The sequence below is a fragment of the Hibiscus syriacus genome, unplaced genomic scaffold (genome assembly GCF_006381635.1).
Source record: "Hibiscus syriacus cultivar Baekdansim isolate YM2019G1 unplaced genomic scaffold, ASM638163v2 tig00110893_pilon, whole genome shotgun sequence".
Classification (NCBI taxonomy): Eukaryota; Viridiplantae; Streptophyta; class Magnoliopsida; order Malvales; family Malvaceae; genus Hibiscus; species Hibiscus syriacus.
In genome coordinates, this window is record NW_024062901.1 from 3,229,805 (window position 1) to 3,247,532 (window position 17,728).

Here is a 17,728-nt window from a genome sequence, read left to right on the forward strand (position 1 = left end):
TTTGGTTTGTTTGACAGAAATGTAAGATTGCAATGTTTGGTTGATTATAGTGTTTGGTTGATTACAATGTTTGGTTGAATGAATAAAAGATTACTTGAATGTATATTTTACGAAATTGTCCTTATTCTATATTTTTTTAACAAGTATAATTCTAAATATTTAAATGAAAATATTTACATAAAAATTCATCGAGAATATATTATTTTATTATTTTTAATATATATACTTTTTAATTATATATAATTTTTTATAAAATTTAAAAGATAAATCGGTAGAATAAAAGAGTAAATATATCATGTATTATTTTAATTTTAATTAATATTAAATTTTACATAATTTATCTAAAAATATATTAAAATTTTACATCAATATTTAACTAAATAAGCATATGAACATTTTAATAGATGAACCATTTGACTCCTACCAAAATGTACAAATATGACTTTATTATAAATTAATGCATTTACTTTTTAAATGTATATAATTAAATTAAAATTTTATATATACAATTAAACAAAAATCAAAATTATAAATTAATGTTATGTATTTCTTTTGGTACATAATTAATATTTATGTATTATTTACGCATTTAACAAAATTAATGTGTAATTTTAATAATTATCCAAAAAAATCAAAACTTAATTCAAGTGATTCTTAGATAACATATCATCTTAATTTTCTTCTTCCGCCGCAATCAAGCCATCAATATGGGAAAAAATTAAGGCCCCTATTTCTGGTAGCTTATGCATTGCTTTTCTAGCCTTATTATGAGGCTTGCCATCTAATTACCGGAAGATGTCAAAAGTACATAGAATTTTATCAACTCTACATACTACAAGTTAAAAACTACTCGTCCTACAATTTTCCATCAAATTCAGTTTTCTTTGTTTAAAGTCCAAAAGGGCCCTTGCTTGCTACCCAAAGTCAAAATCCAGGGACTAACATCTCAACCTTGATATTACTTAAAACCAACACCCAAAGCACTAAGCAAACCTCCTTTTGAGTTAAAGCAGTTCTAGAATATGATAGAAGGTTTGATAAATAAGAGTCTGCATTTAATGCACCCTTACTTTGAGGATCTCCAAGCTGTATATAATCAGAATATGATGAAACAAAATTATTACTGCTTAAAAAGTTGTTACTATGCATAGGCTTCAATAGATGGGAAAAACTAGTGTTAAAGTAATTTAATACAAACTTACTTTGTTAACTAGAGAATATAACAGCTTACGTTCTTGCTACGGTTTGCTCTTTAGCAGTGCATGCATGGTCTGCAAAATATAAAGTTAAGACATTTGTAATATAACCTAACGGAAACAAGAACTGAAGTACAATAAAAATTTCCAATTACTAAATTTAGGATATGAGATTCCATCCCCCAAAGTAAATCCTTGACCTTGCAAAACACATATCAAGATACTCTAGATTGACCTATGATCTATTTTCAATTCAACTAAATTCAGATGCATCAAGTCAGCTTAAACTACCATGTAAAATGAGAATTCCAACAAAAGCCTTCAACAAAAAGATCAAAAAGCTTTGATAATTGCACAATTTATACAAGGACTCCTTGTAGTCAATCTTCTACAAAAAGTGAGATCTGCTAATGATCACAATTCACAAGTAGTGCATAGGTTAGTACTTAGCAGATAAGACTAACTTTTAGTGAAAATCATTTTAGTACGGCAATAGATTTATTCAGGTTTGTTACAGTCATTGGTACAACTTTTTGAGTTTGAAAATGAAATTAGTTTAGTTTTGAGCTATACTTTGGATGGTTTAGTTTGGATCATGTTGAATAATAAATCACACAAATACCTAAACTAATTTATTCTGGGCTCCAAGGACTATCCTCATTAAAATTTAATAAAGTGACAAACTTAGGAAGCTTACAAATGCCACACAACTGCCAAAAGGGGGAAAAGGTCAAACATACCTCTGCTTCAAACAGTCCTCCCAATACCAGAAAAGAATAAGGGAATAGCCATCTTTTGTCTCTGGAAGCTCATTCACAGGACGTTGTAAGAGTGTTTTTAGCTTTCGATCAGGCAATAACCTGTAAAAATTAAAATGTGCAACAATTGACAAAAACCATCAAACTATGTTAATATACACTTCCCACCTTAGATTTTGGGAAAACTCCGGACCAACTAAATCTAGATATCTTCTAGAAGTGCATAGCAGGGATTCGTGTTTGTAATGTCATAATCTTTAACGCCCACTATAGGACAACTACTATAGATGGGAGGTTACCAATCTTGGGCACATAAAGCTTTTATACCTCCTACCTTAGCCACTATTTACCGATAACTTTCGCTCTATCCTAATATAGCACATGAACTACATGAATTAATGAGATTGAAAAGAAACTCAATAAGAAAGAAATACTTTAAAAAGAAAACCAGTGAAAGGTAAGGAGAGCTAGAGTACTCACTTTGAAATAAAAAGTTATTTTATAGCTTCGAATCCAGTAAATGCATATCGCTTTCCTACTTTTGATACTACTAACCCTATAATTTGAACAATAACAGTTCAGCAACTAGGAGGAAATATCCAGGGACAATTTAATAAAATGCATATAATAATCTGTAGATCAACACATTTTGACATTTGTACACTATTCAAATAAACTCATGAAAATATTTTCAAACGAACAGCATTCAACTAAGCCATTGCCACATATCAAATTCAAGCATACTACTTTTTTTAAAAAAAATTAACAACATGCAAAAGCATAATTGCTCCTCTATATTGCAAGTGAACACAACTAAAAGATCATCAAATGAGCATAAATTCAGTAATGGCCAATGGGTCAAACACACCGTAACCATAGATGAAATGTATTAAAACCATTAGCTCAACAATCATAACTTTCCCAATTCCTTAAAACTTAACAACATCAAAAACATGGAAAATCATACTCAAAACTCCATCAAGCGACTTCAAATTAGCAACAAGATTATCCGCAACCAAGAATGAAAATGTAGAAACTTTATCACTAGTCGTCCCTGACCTCTGACTAGCTAAAACCATCTTCATATCCCCAAACATTCCTTTCGATGATTCATAATCTTTAGCGTACTGACACATCAATCTTCCCCCAAGTTCCATCTTCTTCTTAGCTAATCTATTCAGCTCCTCCACATTTCTAACATCTACAGCCTTTTTCTCCTTCCCATCCTTTCTAAACACTTTCTTTTCCAACTCCGATTCATCCTCGTACCACGCAATCAAAGCACTCGCTTTCATCAAAGGCAAAGCTGGCAAAATCTTGAACTTATCAGGCTCTCTAGAGAACCTACTACTCTGGTTTCCATCTTCAAGAGACCAAACTGGAGGCTTGGGCTTTGGTCTTTGGTTGTTTTTCGTGTTTTTATAAGTTTTTGGAGTTTTGGTATTGTTAGGTTTTTTCTCAAGTTGAGAACTCTGGTTTTTGGCGTTTGGTTTTTTTTTTGGAGGCTTTGGAGGTTTAAGGGGACCATCTTTTCAAAAATCAACATCGTTGAAGCCTGAACAAGGAAGGGAAGAATTGGTGGTGAAGCCAAGAGAGGAAACAAATGATGCTATATCGGATTTCAGAAGCTCAACGTCTTATGGGGTATTTGAGTTCGGTATTTTTGCTTTTGCATTAGGCTTCAAAGTTCCTTCGCAGAAGCAAGCTAACGGGGAGAAGGGTATTTTAACCCATTAAGTACGAGAATAAAGAAATACCTAGGTGAGATGTGGGAATAATATTCCCAGTAATACAGACCTAAACAAATACTGTTGGTATTGAGTTTTTACCATCACTTAGGAATGTGACCCATCCAAACATGGGTATCTTAACTCGGAAAAAAAATATTCCTCTCAAAAATATAAAAATCCGTGAACCAAATGCCCCCTTAATTATACTTCTAACAATTTTCACGATAGGTATTCAATTTATCAAAATCCTCAATAAAAAAAACTACAATTCCTAAAATAAAATCATTCATTTACATTATTTTTGGGTGTTCAATCGATTGTGAAAGTACGTGAATATTGATCGTGGATGGTTGGCCGGTCACATATCATTTGGTGTTCGACCGATTGACGGCGTTAGTGGCGACGAACAGTGGCAAAGGATTTTGAAAGTTTTTTTTGTTTTTCTTTTAGATTTGATTTTTTTTTTCTAAATTATATATTTTTATTTTAAATAAAATTTTCAAAATTAGCATAAGACGTGTCACTTAATAGATTTTTTTACGATGGTTAAGTCCAGACACATAAAATAATAACAGAAAAACTTCAAACACATTTTTAACAAAAAAAATATTAGGCACTAAAACATTTTTTAGACATAATTTAAACACTTTTGTTTTAAGCTTAAATTACATAATTTGAGCACTTTTATTTTAAGCTTAAAATCTAACATAAAATCCCATATCCGTTACTATCCAAATCTCGAAAATCAGTTTTAACCATTAAGGTCTACCTCGATTAACTCGCAGCATGACTATTGTGCACAAGTACCTCTTCAAATCATATAACATAGAGTTCTTTCCTGATTCACGTGGTCATTACGGTGTACTTTGGTGCAGTTAAATTCACCGTTAGTCTCTGATTGCTTTTCGTCTTCATGGTGATGCAGTTAAAACAAATAATAATTTAAGTGAATAGTTTAATAAAAATATGTTATAAAAATATTGAGCTAATTCATAGTATTCTAATAAAAATAAAGAATCTAAACCTTAGTTTTCCTCCAGCTCTCCAAAATTGAAGATGGAGAAGATCTAGATCTGCAAACTCGGTTGCTTACAAAATGTGTTCCACAAGTAACACTGTTAAGAGAATGTGGCTGCGCGCAGCTATTGACTAATGGAAATCATTTCTGAGCCATTCACATCGGGTGATCGGAATCAGTGGCGGCATCTCTTTCTAAGCTTCTTCGTTTCTTCGTCCCTTTCCATGCCTTGACCTCCTGGGTGCTTCGTCCTCGCTTTCGCTGTCATCATTCCTGAAGCTGTTACCGGCAGCAAGTGAATCTGCCTTTTGTACTTCGTGCTGATACCGAGTCTCGTCATCCAATCCACCCCCTGGACCGGTCATGTCCTGTCCTCTACCCTGATCCGATCCTGCACTATATCTATCATTGGTTGGTGTCCGCTGATCTCTCTTAATACCCCGACCAGAATTCTGTGAGGAAGGTGCTGGAAGTCCAGGAAAGGTAGGGTGCATGCCAACAGGTCGGCCACCTCGTGGAGGATTTGCACCTGTAGGCCCCATACCCCCCATAAATGGAGCATGCCCTGGACCCATCATCATCCCAAGTCCACCACCTGGAAACATTGGCCCAGGCTGTGGAGGTCGCCCTGGAAACATCATGCCAGATGCAGAAAACCTTGGCCCGTATGGAGCAAATGGACGGGGAGCACCAAAGAGATCAGGCATCCCAAAACCATCAGGTGCAACTGGTCCATAAGAAAAGCCATCACCACCCATCATCATAGGTGGAAAACCACGCATCCCGGGCATGGGTCTGGCACCACGGCCAAGTGGCATGTGAGGGGGCCACATCATTCCTCTGCCTCTTCCTCTGCCCTGATCTACAGCACCAAAGCTTTCATCTTCCTCCTCACTTTCTTCCTCTTCCTCTTCTTCATTGTCCTCAAACGGAACGATGTCGGGGTTCTCTCCTCCAATATCTGAATTGACTCCCTTTGCTTTCTCTTCTTCACGTTTTGATTCTGCCGCCAGCGAAATAGCCTGCATCCATGGGAATTTTTTAAAAAATTAATACAAACATACATATTCATTCATTGTGGCCAACCAAATATGTCTGTCTCCATGTCTAAACAACCTTCCCAACGAAAATTAAGTACACATAGATTGCTCGTCAATCAACTCATGAGTCTAATCTTGCACCAGTTACTCCCCACAAACACTCGTACACAACTTTATCAATAACGCTACTTGCATAGTATGATTCATTGAATCATACTAATTAGCACCAAGCAGTAAAACACATGATTTGCTTCCCTCCTTGTTAGTCTGTTTTGTTTTTTTCTACTTCTACCATGCCTTTTTTTGTTTGAATTGTTACTTTTTCCACACTTATTCTGATAATTAAATTTCTATTCATGTTCAAACTCGGAAATTAGAAAAATAAAATAGAATAAGCATACCATAAGCTCACTATCTGGCTCAAGATAAAGCATGGATGCTAGCTGCTCCCCAACAGAAGGCTCTAACTCCTGACAATCTCTACTTATCTGCCAAAACACAAAGTAGATCAGTAAGTTTAAATTATAATAAACCAAAATACAATAGCACTGCATGTGGGGATGGGCATGGGACCCGAACCCGACGGGTTCTGATCAGACCTAATCCGATTGGGTTGGGTTTTTTTTATAAAAAAATCGGGTTCGGGTCGGTCAGGTTTTTTAAGGTGACGTTCGGGTCGGGTCGGATTTGGGTTTATGGTGAAAAATACCCGACCCGACCCGGAAAAAAAATATAATTTTACCTTATCTATTTAGGAATAATTACAATAATACCCCTCTATATATTATTTTTTTCAATGAAATCACTGTTTTTATTGAATAAAAATAATATTTTATTATTATTTCGGGTTGGGTCGGATCGGGTTCGGATTTTATCTCAAAATATCGGGGTCGGGTTCAAGTTGGTGGAGGGTATATATTTTTCGGGTCGGGTCGGGTTGGCCGAAACCCGACCCATGCCCATCCCTAACTGCATGCTTGAGTATTGCTTACTGTAGAAACTACTACTGCAGATAAAGATACAAGGTAAAAGCAGATACATAATTCAAAGAAACCAGATCATTAACCTAATTAATTGACAAAATTATTCATCCGGTAAAATTATCCTCAAGCAATGTGAAGGCTTTAACTTTAAAAAGCTAGGAACTATACCTTTACTGGTAGGTTCTCATTGTAGGGGTTCCTCAAATGGCGAGTTTTGTGGAAGGAAAGCTCGCATAACTACATATCAAGAATAACAGTGAGTACAATTATACAAAGATGAGAGAGAGTGTCAGGGAGAAAGTGGGAGAGAGAGAGGTTTTCAGTTGGTCAGTTTTCCGGTGAGGAGTGGACGGTTTTCGTTGACAATCTGAGTAAAAGGGTAACTAGGAAAACTCTTAAGGAAATTTTTCATCAACAGGGGAGTGTTGTTCGTATCTACATTCCGAATAATTCCAACAAGCCGAATTATAGAAATTATACGTTTGCTTTCGTCCAGTTTGCTAATGAGGATGGGTTGTTGAAGGCGGTAGCAAATATTAATGGTATCTGGATTGATGGTAAGAAAATCTCAGTAGGAGTTGCTAAGTACCAGAAGAAGAGACTAAAGTAGGCTGTTAGAAGTAACGACAGTAAGGAAGTTGATAAGTGGAAAAAGGATACGCATCGGAGTAGAAGAGCTGGATCAGAATCTTATAGCCGACTGAGAGATGAGAGATCTTACAAGGATGCGTTAGCATCTTTGGATGGAAGGAGAGAAGGTCCGGCGTCTAAAGTGATTTGGGAAGGCCATAAAGACAAGGAAATAGGGGTGAGGAATTTGTGGGAAATGCATATTCCCCCAGACGAATATGATTGGGTGAAAAGATCAATAACTGGGATCATTAAATCCCATTTTGATCTGGGGACAGTAGTGAAGGGGTTGGCTAGTAAAGGGATCAAGGTCAAGGGAACTAAATGGGGTTATACCTGGAACTCTTGCATTATAACCTTTGGGTCGAAGGAAGAGTTCGAGGAGGAGTGGAAAAACAGAAGGGATGAAGTGTCACTTTGGTTTGACTGGCTTGATCCACTTATGAGTGTAGATGGAGTCCCGATGGCTTTCTGTTCAGTGGAGTTGTATGGAATCCCTTTACTATGTTGTAATGTATCTTTTTTGGAAAAGCTGGTCTCAAGGTGGGGGAAATTGGTGTGTATTCATGAGTCCACGATCAGAAGAGAGGATTTGGCGGTGGCAAGAGCTTTGTTGAGGGTGGCGAGTCCTTATGATATACAGGATTCTGTTACCTTGGGTGCATATGGGAGATCGTATAAGGTTAAGATTAGTGTGGGATCGGTCAGTTCTAAACAGGAAAGTTTTTTTGCAGAAATTCTTCAGGTGGCCGGAGATGGTGTGTCTAGAGTTGATTCTTCATCGGAAGAGAAAGAAGTCCGGAGTTCAGGTGGAGTAGGTAGCCCACAATTGCCAGCTGAGAATTCTAGGGACACAGTAGACAGATGGTTGGTAGGTGATGTCTGCACAACAGTGGCAGGCGGCAGTGGATGTAAAAATTTAATGCTGCAGGAAGGAGAAAGTCAACCTAGTGGTGCTAAGGTGTCAGGTTTTTCTGCAGAAGATTTGAATTTTAAAGAGGACTATAGGGGCCTTGGTCTAAGGAATGTCTCTATTAATGAATCTGAAGAAGCCCATTTAGAGGGCTCGAGTGAGTCCAATACTAATATCTACAGAATAGTACCTTCTGGGCCAGCTGTTAATTTATTAAAACTGGGATATGGTAACGGTTTGGAGTCTCGGGTGGAATTGGCAGGTTCTCAGCAGCAATCTGATTCGAATAAACTAAAGGTGCAGAATTGGGCTAATGTCCCGGCAGACTTAAATCCAAATTTGTTGCCTGCTGGGTCTTCACAATCTAACAGGGAGTATGATTCACCAGCTAATAATCTAATTCCAGGGGGGCATGATGTTAAATTAAGTAGGGTGGAGGTTCAAGGAGAGTTTCAGCATTCTGTTTTGGTAGACTCAAAACTGCAGAATTCGAATACTGATTTGTCAGGTTACAAACATATTTCGATTGAGGGTGGGTTCACGGATAGAGTACATTCTCAATCTGAAGGGATCTCAAATAAGCCAAATAAGGATCTGTTAGAGGAAGTAGTAGTCTTGGAAAAGGACGATTGTAGGGGGGTTGGAACTGAACTGATTAGGGATAGAGACAGATCGCTGTTCCAGCAGAGAAGAACACTTTGTCCCAAAAGTTTGCCCATAGAGAGGAGGAGAATGGCCAGCTATAAAAGACATTATACCAGGTCGAGGGTGAGAATTAACTGGTTTGAGAATAAACACAAAGGTATTACGGTGAGAAAGGATTTGTAGCCTCCTTCAATAAATATGGAAGGTGGAAGGGAAGTGATTTTAAATGGTGCAGCTTATGTGGCACCAAATAATTGTAATAGTTCTTCGGAGGTCTTGGCAATAGTTCCTTTCTCTGCTGTAGGGTCAGGAAGGTCTAAAAGAAGGGAGAGAAGAGTTTTAACAAGGGAAGCAGTTGATATGGTTAATTCTCCTTTTGTTTTTACTCCTCAAATCTCGAAGGCGGTTGAGGAAGCGATGGTTACATGGGAAGTATGTAAAGTTCTAGGAATTTCTTTCAAAGATGGGAAGAAGGCTTTTTTTGGACAAAATTATCAACCTTGAAGAGGGTTCGGCTGAGAGTAGGGAACAGGGGAAGTCAGGGGTTTAGTCTCTATTTCTCTGTTGACTAGCTATAAGGATTTGGTGTAGATCTTCTTGTTATGATAAATGTCAACATTATTTCTTGGAATGTAAGGGGTCTTGGAAAAAAGGAAAAGTCAAGAGTTGTAGCTAATTTGGTGAAGAAGAATAAGCCGAACTTGATTCTAATTCAAGAAACAAAACTAGAAACTGTTTCTTTGGCTCTTAGAAGAAGGATAGGGGGGAGATTCCTTAGAGGAGGGATTGTTGCGCCAGCAGTGGGATCTGCTGGTGGATTGATGATTATGTGGAATGAAAATGATTTTTGAATCTGCTGGTGGATTGATGATTATGTGGAATGAAAATGATTTTGAAGTTTCGAACAGCCATCTTAATGGCAGATTCATAGCAGTCTTTGGGAAGTTCAGAAATTCAAGTGAAGAGTGTCTGATTATCAATGTATACGGTCCATCAATTGAAGCAGAAAAGGAAGATTTTTTCAGGGAATTGTTGGAGTTTGTTTCGGCTCAAAATATGTTAGTGTGTATTGGGGGAGATTTTAATGTGTATCTTGATCCGGACGAGAAGTTGGGAAAATCACAAAACTGGCATTCTATTGATTTATTTAGAAACTTCTTACAGCAATCACATTTAATTGATCTACCTTTGGTGGGAGGAAGGTATACTTGGTGCAATAATAGAGAAGACTCGACTTGGGAAAGACTAGACAGGTTCTTAATCTCTGGGACGTTTCTGTCATGTTTTCCAAATGTAGTGCAAAGTCTCTTGCCTAAATCCCTATCTGATCATAATTCAGTCTCATTAGAGGACAAAGTTGTTAATTGGGGACCGAAACCATTCAGGTTTTTTAATTATTTACTAGAGGAGGAAGGATTTGAGGAATTGGTTAAATCTTCAATGCTTGCTATGAGGGGGGAGAAATAATAAAAGGGGTATTTTCAGTATCTTAAAAGGTACTAAAAATTCAATCAGAAAGTGGTCCAGCAGTAAATTTATTGGGATCCCTGAGTCGATTTCTGATTTAGAGAGGAATATTAATGAATTGGATCTTAAAGCTCAAGGTGGAATTCTTTCGAAGCAGGAGTGGGATCAGTTGAGGCTGTGTAGGACAAATCTATGGAGGTTGTATAGGACAGAAGAAAGTATCTGGTTTCAGAAGTCAAGGGCGAGATGGATCAAGGAGGAGGATAGGAACACAAGGTTTTTTCATCTGTCTGCTCTGAACAGAAGCAAAAGAAATGAAATCTTAAGCTTGAAGATAAATGGGAGTGTGGTTTCAGATCCTCAACAATTAAAGGTACATATTTCAGAATTTTTCAAGGCAGCCTATAATTCCAATTCAACATTGGAAACGGAGGATTTACTACTGGATTTTGCTAAGCTATCAGGGGATCAGTCTAAGAAGCTTGAAGAGCACTTCTTAGAACAGGAAATTTGGCAAGCTATAGTTTCATCAGACAGCTCTAAAGCTCCAGGACCAGATGGTTTCACCATGGGTTTCTTTAAAAACTGCTGGCCGATTTTTAAGCACGTGTTGAAATTTTTTGAAGATTTCTATTTTGGAAGGAAATGGGAGCACGGTATAAACCATGCTTTTATCACACTTATTCCGAAGAAGCTTAATCCGGTCAGTGTAGAGGAATTTAGACCAATCAGCCTTGTAGGCAGCCTATACAAGATACTTTCTAAAGTTCTATCGAAGAGACTGAGTTGTTGTGTTGGTGATATTATTAGTCACTCTCAGTTTGCGTTTATACCAGGGAGACAGTTGCTGGATTGTGCTTTTATAGCAAACGAAGGGATTGATTACTGGAGGAAAAAAGGGTTAAAAGGGGTTGCCTTCAAAGTAGATTTTCGTAGGGCTTATGATTCCGTGGAATGGCCAATTTTAATCAGAGTAATGTCAGAGATGGGTTTTGGTAAGAGATGGTTGTCGTGGATATCTCAGTGTATTTCAACAGCTTCAATCTCAGTTCTCGTAAACGGGTCTCCATCGGAAGAGTTCCACATGGCCAAAGGACTTAGGCAAGGGTGCAGTTTATCTCCGCTACTGTTTAACATTGTAGGTGAACTGCTTAATTTGATGATATCTAAAGCAGTGGACAGGGGTCTGTTTCAAGGCTTTTTTATTGGGGAATCTGAAAATTCTGTTCGATTGACACATCTACAATTTGCAGATGACTTGATCATCTTCTGTCAAGCATCTCTCTCCCAGATTAAAAATGTCGAGAGAGTATTGAGGATTTTTAGTGTTATGACAGGGTTGCATCTTAATCTAGCTAAGAGTAAGCTATTTGGTATTAATGTGGAAGAGGAAGTTTTATCAGAATGGGCATCTTCGGTGGGTTGTTCTATTGATTCTCTTCCAACAGATTACTTGGGACTTCCTCTAGGTGCTAAGAAAAACTCAGAAGCCTTATGGGATCCAGTTTTCAAGAATTTTAGTTCCAAACTAGCCGGTTGGAAAGCTAATTGTCTCTCATTGGCGGGCAGGACAGTTTTATTAAAGTCGGTGTTAACATCCCTACCAATTTTCTTCTTATCTCTTTTTAGAATGCCTTGTAAAATTGGTAAGAAGCTTAATTCTTTAATGGCCAGTTTCCTATGGGGGGATAATGAGGACAAAAGGAAGATACACTGGGTTAATTGGAAATCAGTCTGCACGCCTCTAAATTGTGGTGGCCTTGGTGTTCTTGATGTGAACCTTTCTAATCGGGCTCTTTTGGGAAAATGGGTGTGGAAGTTCGCCAATGAAAAAAATACTTTGTGGAAAAGTGTGTTATGTTGCAGGCACAAGGTAAGTAGTAATTCCATGTCTATTTGTAAGGTTTTTTCGCCCAAATCTTCTTGGATTTGGAGAGGGATAGCCAACAATTTCTTGAAGAACGACTCGGAGGGTGAACGTATCAGATCTAACTCCAAGTTGAAACTGGGAAATGGAAAGTCTATTGCATTTTGGACGGATTCATGGGCTGATGAGTCTCCTTTAAAAAATCTTTTCCCTAGAATGTATGCGTTGTCAACAAATAAATGGGGTATGGTCGCTGAGTTTGGAAGTTCAGATTCGAACGGTTGGGTGTGGAACATCGATACCAGAAGGAATTTGTGTGACTGGGAGTTGGATCAGTGGCTGGATTTAATGACAAAACTGAAGGACTTTAAACTGACTGATTCAGTTGAAGACTTTCTTTCTTGGTCTGCAAGCGGGGATGGACTGTTTTCAGTGAAATCTTGTAGAAAGGAACTCGGCAAGGTGTCTGGGGAGTCCGATTTATGGTTAAAAGGGGTGTGGCAGGGTTTATCTCCTCCTCGTGTTGAAGTCTTCCTGTGGCAGCTAGCTCATCAGAAAGTGGCAGTGAGAGAGGAGTTGGTGAAAAGAGGTTTGCAGCTAGGGGATGAAATTCTATGTTCGTTTTGTAAAAAAACAGGTGGAATCAGTTCAGCATTTATTTATTTCGTGTGATGTTGTTTGGGAACTTTAGAACAAGATAGCAAGCTATTGGGATATAGCCTTAGTCCTTCCAAAGGATCCACCTTTGCTATGTTCTTGGGGTGAGCTGAGGGGGAAATCGTTGATTTGGAAATTTATCCCGGGAGTAGTATTTTGGTCGATATGGAAAGCTAGGAATGCAATGGTGTTCGAAGGTTCCCCCTTGGATAGGATGTCTCTGTTTTTTATTGCTAGATTCAGGTTATCTAAATGGTTTCTAGCCAAGTATCCTAAGTGTCCTATTCAGGAGGATGTGCTGATTGGTGATCCATCTCTTGCAGATGGTATTAAAGCTCTTAACATTTACAATTTTCAGGTTTCTCGCTGGATTCCACCCCCTATGGATTTTTTGAAGATGAATGTCGATGGAGCTGTTAGACTTGATGGCTCAAATGGAGGTATAGGAGGTATTTTGAGAGATTGGAATAGCAATTCCCTTCTGACTTTTTCAGAAAATGTAGGTCAGGGTCCCCCGCCGGTTGCTGAGTTAAAGGCTATTAAGAGAGGCATTGAAATCTATATGTCTTCTTGTTGGGTTAAGGTTGGAAGGTTGATTGTGGAAAGTGACTGTAAGTCGGCTGTGGAATGGGTCCATACCCCAGCTTTGGCCCCTGTTTTTATCCTCCCATTAGTTAAAGAGATTTCATCTTTTATCTCGGACAGGGTGCACTCAATTAGACTGATTCCAAGGGTGTGTAATGGGGAGGCTGATAGTTTAGCAAAGATGGGAATTGGTTGATGTTTAGTCGTTTCCAGTGCGTTTTATCGTTTGAGTTTAGGTTTTTGGTTCTGTTGAGTAGCTTAGTCTGTTGTGTTTTTTCAGTATGGTGTTTATGTTAAATCTTATGTAATTTCGGAGGAGTAATAAAGTTTCTAAGGCACTCTTTTCCTCCTTCTTGGATCAAGAAGGAGGTTTTTAAGGAGGCCTGTCATTCTTATCAAAAAAAGAATAACAGTGAGTAATCAGAAGCTCATAGCATTTGTACAGAATATTCTCTATGCATGCCCCAGAAATTCAAAATAATACATCTAATAGGGGGCATTAAACTAATCAGCAACTAAAAATGTAGAAAAATTAGATCTGATAAACAGAAATCATCAAAAGAAGCACCGTGCTAAGAATATCTTTAACCTTTTTAGTTCCATAGAACTTAGTTTCATGGAGAATTTTGTTCCAAAAGCAGAGGAAGAAGGGAGAGGGGTGAAGAAATGTACCTTTAACCATTTTACTGGGAAATTCCGTCCATAATGGGCAGTTCCATGAGCATACTTCCAGTTCCCTCCACCAACAGATCCACCAATTTTGGATGTCATCTTAGCACAACCCTAATAAGCCAAGACAGTGTAATAATAAAACATCATAAGAGACAAAAAGGCAAATTTTGTACTAATACTATCATAAGACCTAACTGAGGACTTACTGGATAGAAAAGCTAAACATAATAAGACATGCATAACATAGGTACTGATTCTCGTATTAAATAGACAGAGGACTGGAGATATAGATTTCTGAAATACCTGGAAATGTCGAGTACGGTTAACAGAGAATATCAAAATAACATTTTCAGCAGAGTCAAAAGCTTCATTCAGTTTAGCCTCATTGCTTCTTTGAGTTGCCCATACTCCTTGTTGAACAGATAGTTCCAGATTTTCACGGTTGCAACTTTTAACAATAAAATACCTAAGAAGCCATATTCAAAAGTAACCAATCATAACAAAGTTACTCATAAAAATGACATATAATTCAACACAGAGAATAATGTGAGATTCAGGGGAAAAAACAGAATAGCATATAGAACCGTGTACAGGTTATAACTTATAAGCAGAAGGCTGCCATAGGCTAAGATGAATGCTAACAATAGTAGTTAACCACTAAATCAAAGTAAAAAGGTATTATAATAAATCATTCCAGTCAAATGCATATTACTGTTATGATTGTTCAATTATAAAGCTAAATTTAAACTTTAAACATTTTTAGGCATTCTAGTTCTCAACTAGCTCAACGCATAGAAAAATCAAAGCCAATACAATCACTAGTTGAAGAAGCTTAGTTAAACTCAAGCATAGATTAAAACTTTAGCATCTTATGCTGACAACTGAGCATTTTAACAGGATTGCAGATTACAACCATAACATCTTCTTGTACTGATTCTCAACTCTAGATTTAACTACTAAAAATTAAAATCAGAAATTATTCTCTATTGTTCATGAAATCACTTTCTTATTTCTATTATATTCTAATCTATCCCTTCTCTCATTGAACCACACCATTATTTGAAGCTGTAAACTTGTGTGAAATGTGGCAAAATGAGCATGTAACAGAAAAGTGACCTTTTTCAGATTTCTAAAAAGGGGAAGAGAAAACAAAACACACAAGGACCAGAATACATCACATACTAGTAAACAAGATGGTCCGGGTGTAGAAAAATGCTTCAATATATATATACATACATACATATATATATATATATAAAGCAAAAACAAAAAGAGAGACATTATTTTTCGTTCCTCACCCTTGTATGCCATAAAAGAATAAACCTTTCCACTACATTTTTTTGGGGTTATATCTAAAGCTGCAAAAAGTTCAGATACAATAACTTCATTACTTCTGTAGACATGAGAAAATAGGAGAAAAAAGGTTAATTTATCCAACTCTTAGGTCTTAGCTGTACTATCTAAGTAAAAGGTTTACACATTTTTGGATCACCACAAAATAAATAAATAAATAAATACAAGAGCTTGAGGGAGTAAAACAACACAGAAAAGAATAGCAAACCATTCAAAATATAAGATCTGAATAACACAGAATAAACATGTAGAAAAAATAGCAACTAACTATTTTAGGTTCTTGTGAAACTAATTACACCTGATAGATGATGTGTGAATTCTTTTGGGCAATTATTGTTCACTTAAGGACTCGTCATAACTCTATCCAAAACAAATACAATTAATGATTTACAGAACCTGGTTAAGACCCCAGGACACACCTAGATATTCCTTGCGGCAAAGGTATAGCACTTCTGTTCGTCTGGTTAGACTGACTATGGGGGACATTTTGTATCTGTGTCTGGCTGACCTGTTGTTGAGGCTGTTGAAATTGCTGCTGCACATTAGCAGACTCTGTTGTTGAAGGTTTTCCAATTGCTCCTTGGTTTACATTGCTTTGTCCTTGTGGAATCTGAGATTTTTCAGTCTGTTGGGAGAAGCCAGCATTCCGTTGTTGAAAAAATTTGTTGTTATAATTGTAAGAAGTCAATTGCTGAATCTTTTGCAGGACTTCTTCCACAGAAGGTGGAGGTCCAGGGAGCTTAGCATGCCTATATCGGCAGTCGGAACCATTAGGACAAAAACCTAGCTTGTACCTGCAACCATGAAATTCAGTATAAAGATAATTACTGCTAAATATTCAAAAAGTTCTATGATTTCTGTTTTGAGACGCATCAAAAGCAAGCTATTTGGCAATTCCAATAAAACAAAAAATGGGGGTCCAATGACTTCAAAAACAAAATAACCGTCCGTTTCATTTAGCTTTCCCTAGGTAAAGCATAGTTTCTATAAGCTATTAACTAAATTCACTTGAAGATAACAATGATAGAATACTATGGTTCATCTTACAAGGCACATTTAATAGAAAATAGCACTTTGTTCTAGCCATTTCTAAATCTTCTTTCGTGACCCAAATCCTAGAAAAACTAGTGCAAGATATTGAACGGATGTAAAAGGAAACAATAATAATGCAAGCATAAGCCCTGAAAAACATACATGTTACACTCCTTGATGTCCTCGTTGGTGTGTTTATAAACACAATCTTGTTCCCTGCACTCACCAGAGAGCCTAAAAAATCGGCAGACCGGCATACGGGACTTGTCGTACTGGTGAAGGAAACCGCAGGCATCACCCTTCATGCAAAGGCTGCGGAGCCAGTGGCGGCATACAGTCTGCCGAAAGCTCCTTCGCCCAGCTCCGCCACCTGAAACGGCGGGGGAGTCATTCGTCAAAGCAGGGGCAGCGCCTTGGGCGACGGGGTTGTTGTTGTTGTTGGCTGCAGAAGGATCGGAATTGATGACAGGCATGGAGGCGGTCGGGGCGGCGAGACCCACATCAAGACCGCCTTCGAAATCGAAGCTGAGACCTCCCTCCGCGTCATCCATAGTGGCCGCGCGTGATTATTTGTTGTTTTTCCCTTTTCCGGTTTGATTTAGGGTTTAATGTATAAATCTGTGAATTTACCAGTATTTTATGTAAGAAATAAAAACAGTAGTTATTTATTTTAAGGGTAAAGTATAGTAATGGTCACTGAACATTTCAGAATATTGCATTTAGGTCCCCTAACATTTAAAACTTGCAATACAGTCCCCCAACATTTATTCCGTTTGCAATATGGTCCCCCAACTTAAACCACAGTTAGAAAATTAGGATAAATTATATAAATGGTCATTGAACTTTTCAGTCACTTGAATTTAGGTCCCCCAACTTTTAAAACTTGCAAAACAATCATCAATTTCATTCTAACCCCATTTCCAAAGTAATTCAATTTTATTCTAAACCCTAAATTCCAAAATACTTAAATTAAATTCAATTATGTCAAAGTTATTATTATTTAATTTCATCTTATTTCATGTGATACGTATTTTTTATATAAATATAATAGTATAATTCTTATCTGTTGAAGAAATTTTTTAATTAAAAAAAGTAGTTAGGATATAAAAGAGGTTGAAAATCATTCGAATTTTAATTTATAAAATGTTTATTTTGACGTATAAATAAAAGTGTAAACTACTC

The 17,728-nt window shown here is 37.2% G+C and overlaps 1 protein-coding gene across 3 annotated transcripts; it reads right to left on the bottom strand.

Annotated features, from left to right (window-relative positions):
- Positions 1-4,631: 4,631 nt before the first annotated feature.
- On the bottom strand, positions 4,632-17,161 carry LOC120145510 (30-kDa cleavage and polyadenylation specificity factor 30-like). 3 transcript variants are annotated; one of them, XM_039159333.1, is made up of 7 exons: positions 16,709-17,161; positions 15,934-16,308; positions 14,465-14,627; positions 14,162-14,272; positions 6,894-6,962; positions 6,144-6,230; positions 4,632-5,724 (listed from the first exon to the last, which is right to left on the bottom strand). In XM_039159333.1, the coding sequence occupies exons 1-7, from the start codon at positions 17,095-17,097 to the stop codon at positions 4,897-4,899; spliced, it is 2,022 nt and encodes a 673-aa protein (XP_039015264.1). In that variant the 5' UTR covers positions 17,098-17,161; the 3' UTR covers positions 4,632-4,896. The 3 variants fall into 3 exon arrangements, with proteins under 3 accessions (XP_039015264.1, XP_039015265.1, XP_039015266.1); XM_039159334.1 differs by lacking the exon at positions 6,894-6,962; XM_039159335.1 differs by lacking the exon at positions 6,144-6,230.
- Between the last annotated feature and the right edge of the window lie 567 nt (positions 17,162-17,728).

Bases quoted from the DNA above. Each gene is read 5' to 3' on its own strand.
- LOC120145510 (XM_039159333.1), bottom strand. From the start codon at position 17,097: ATGGATGACGCGGAGGGAGGTCTCAGCTTCGATTTCGAAGGCGGTCTT. The intron at 16,309-16,708 runs GTATGTTTTTCA...TCATGGTTGCAG, and splicing joins GACATCAAGGAGTGTAACAT to GTACAAGCTAGGTTTTTGTC. The intron at 14,628-15,933 runs GTGTGTCCTGGG...ATGGCTTCTTAG, and splicing joins TTGCCGCAAGGAATATCTAG to GTATTTTATTGTTAAAAGTT.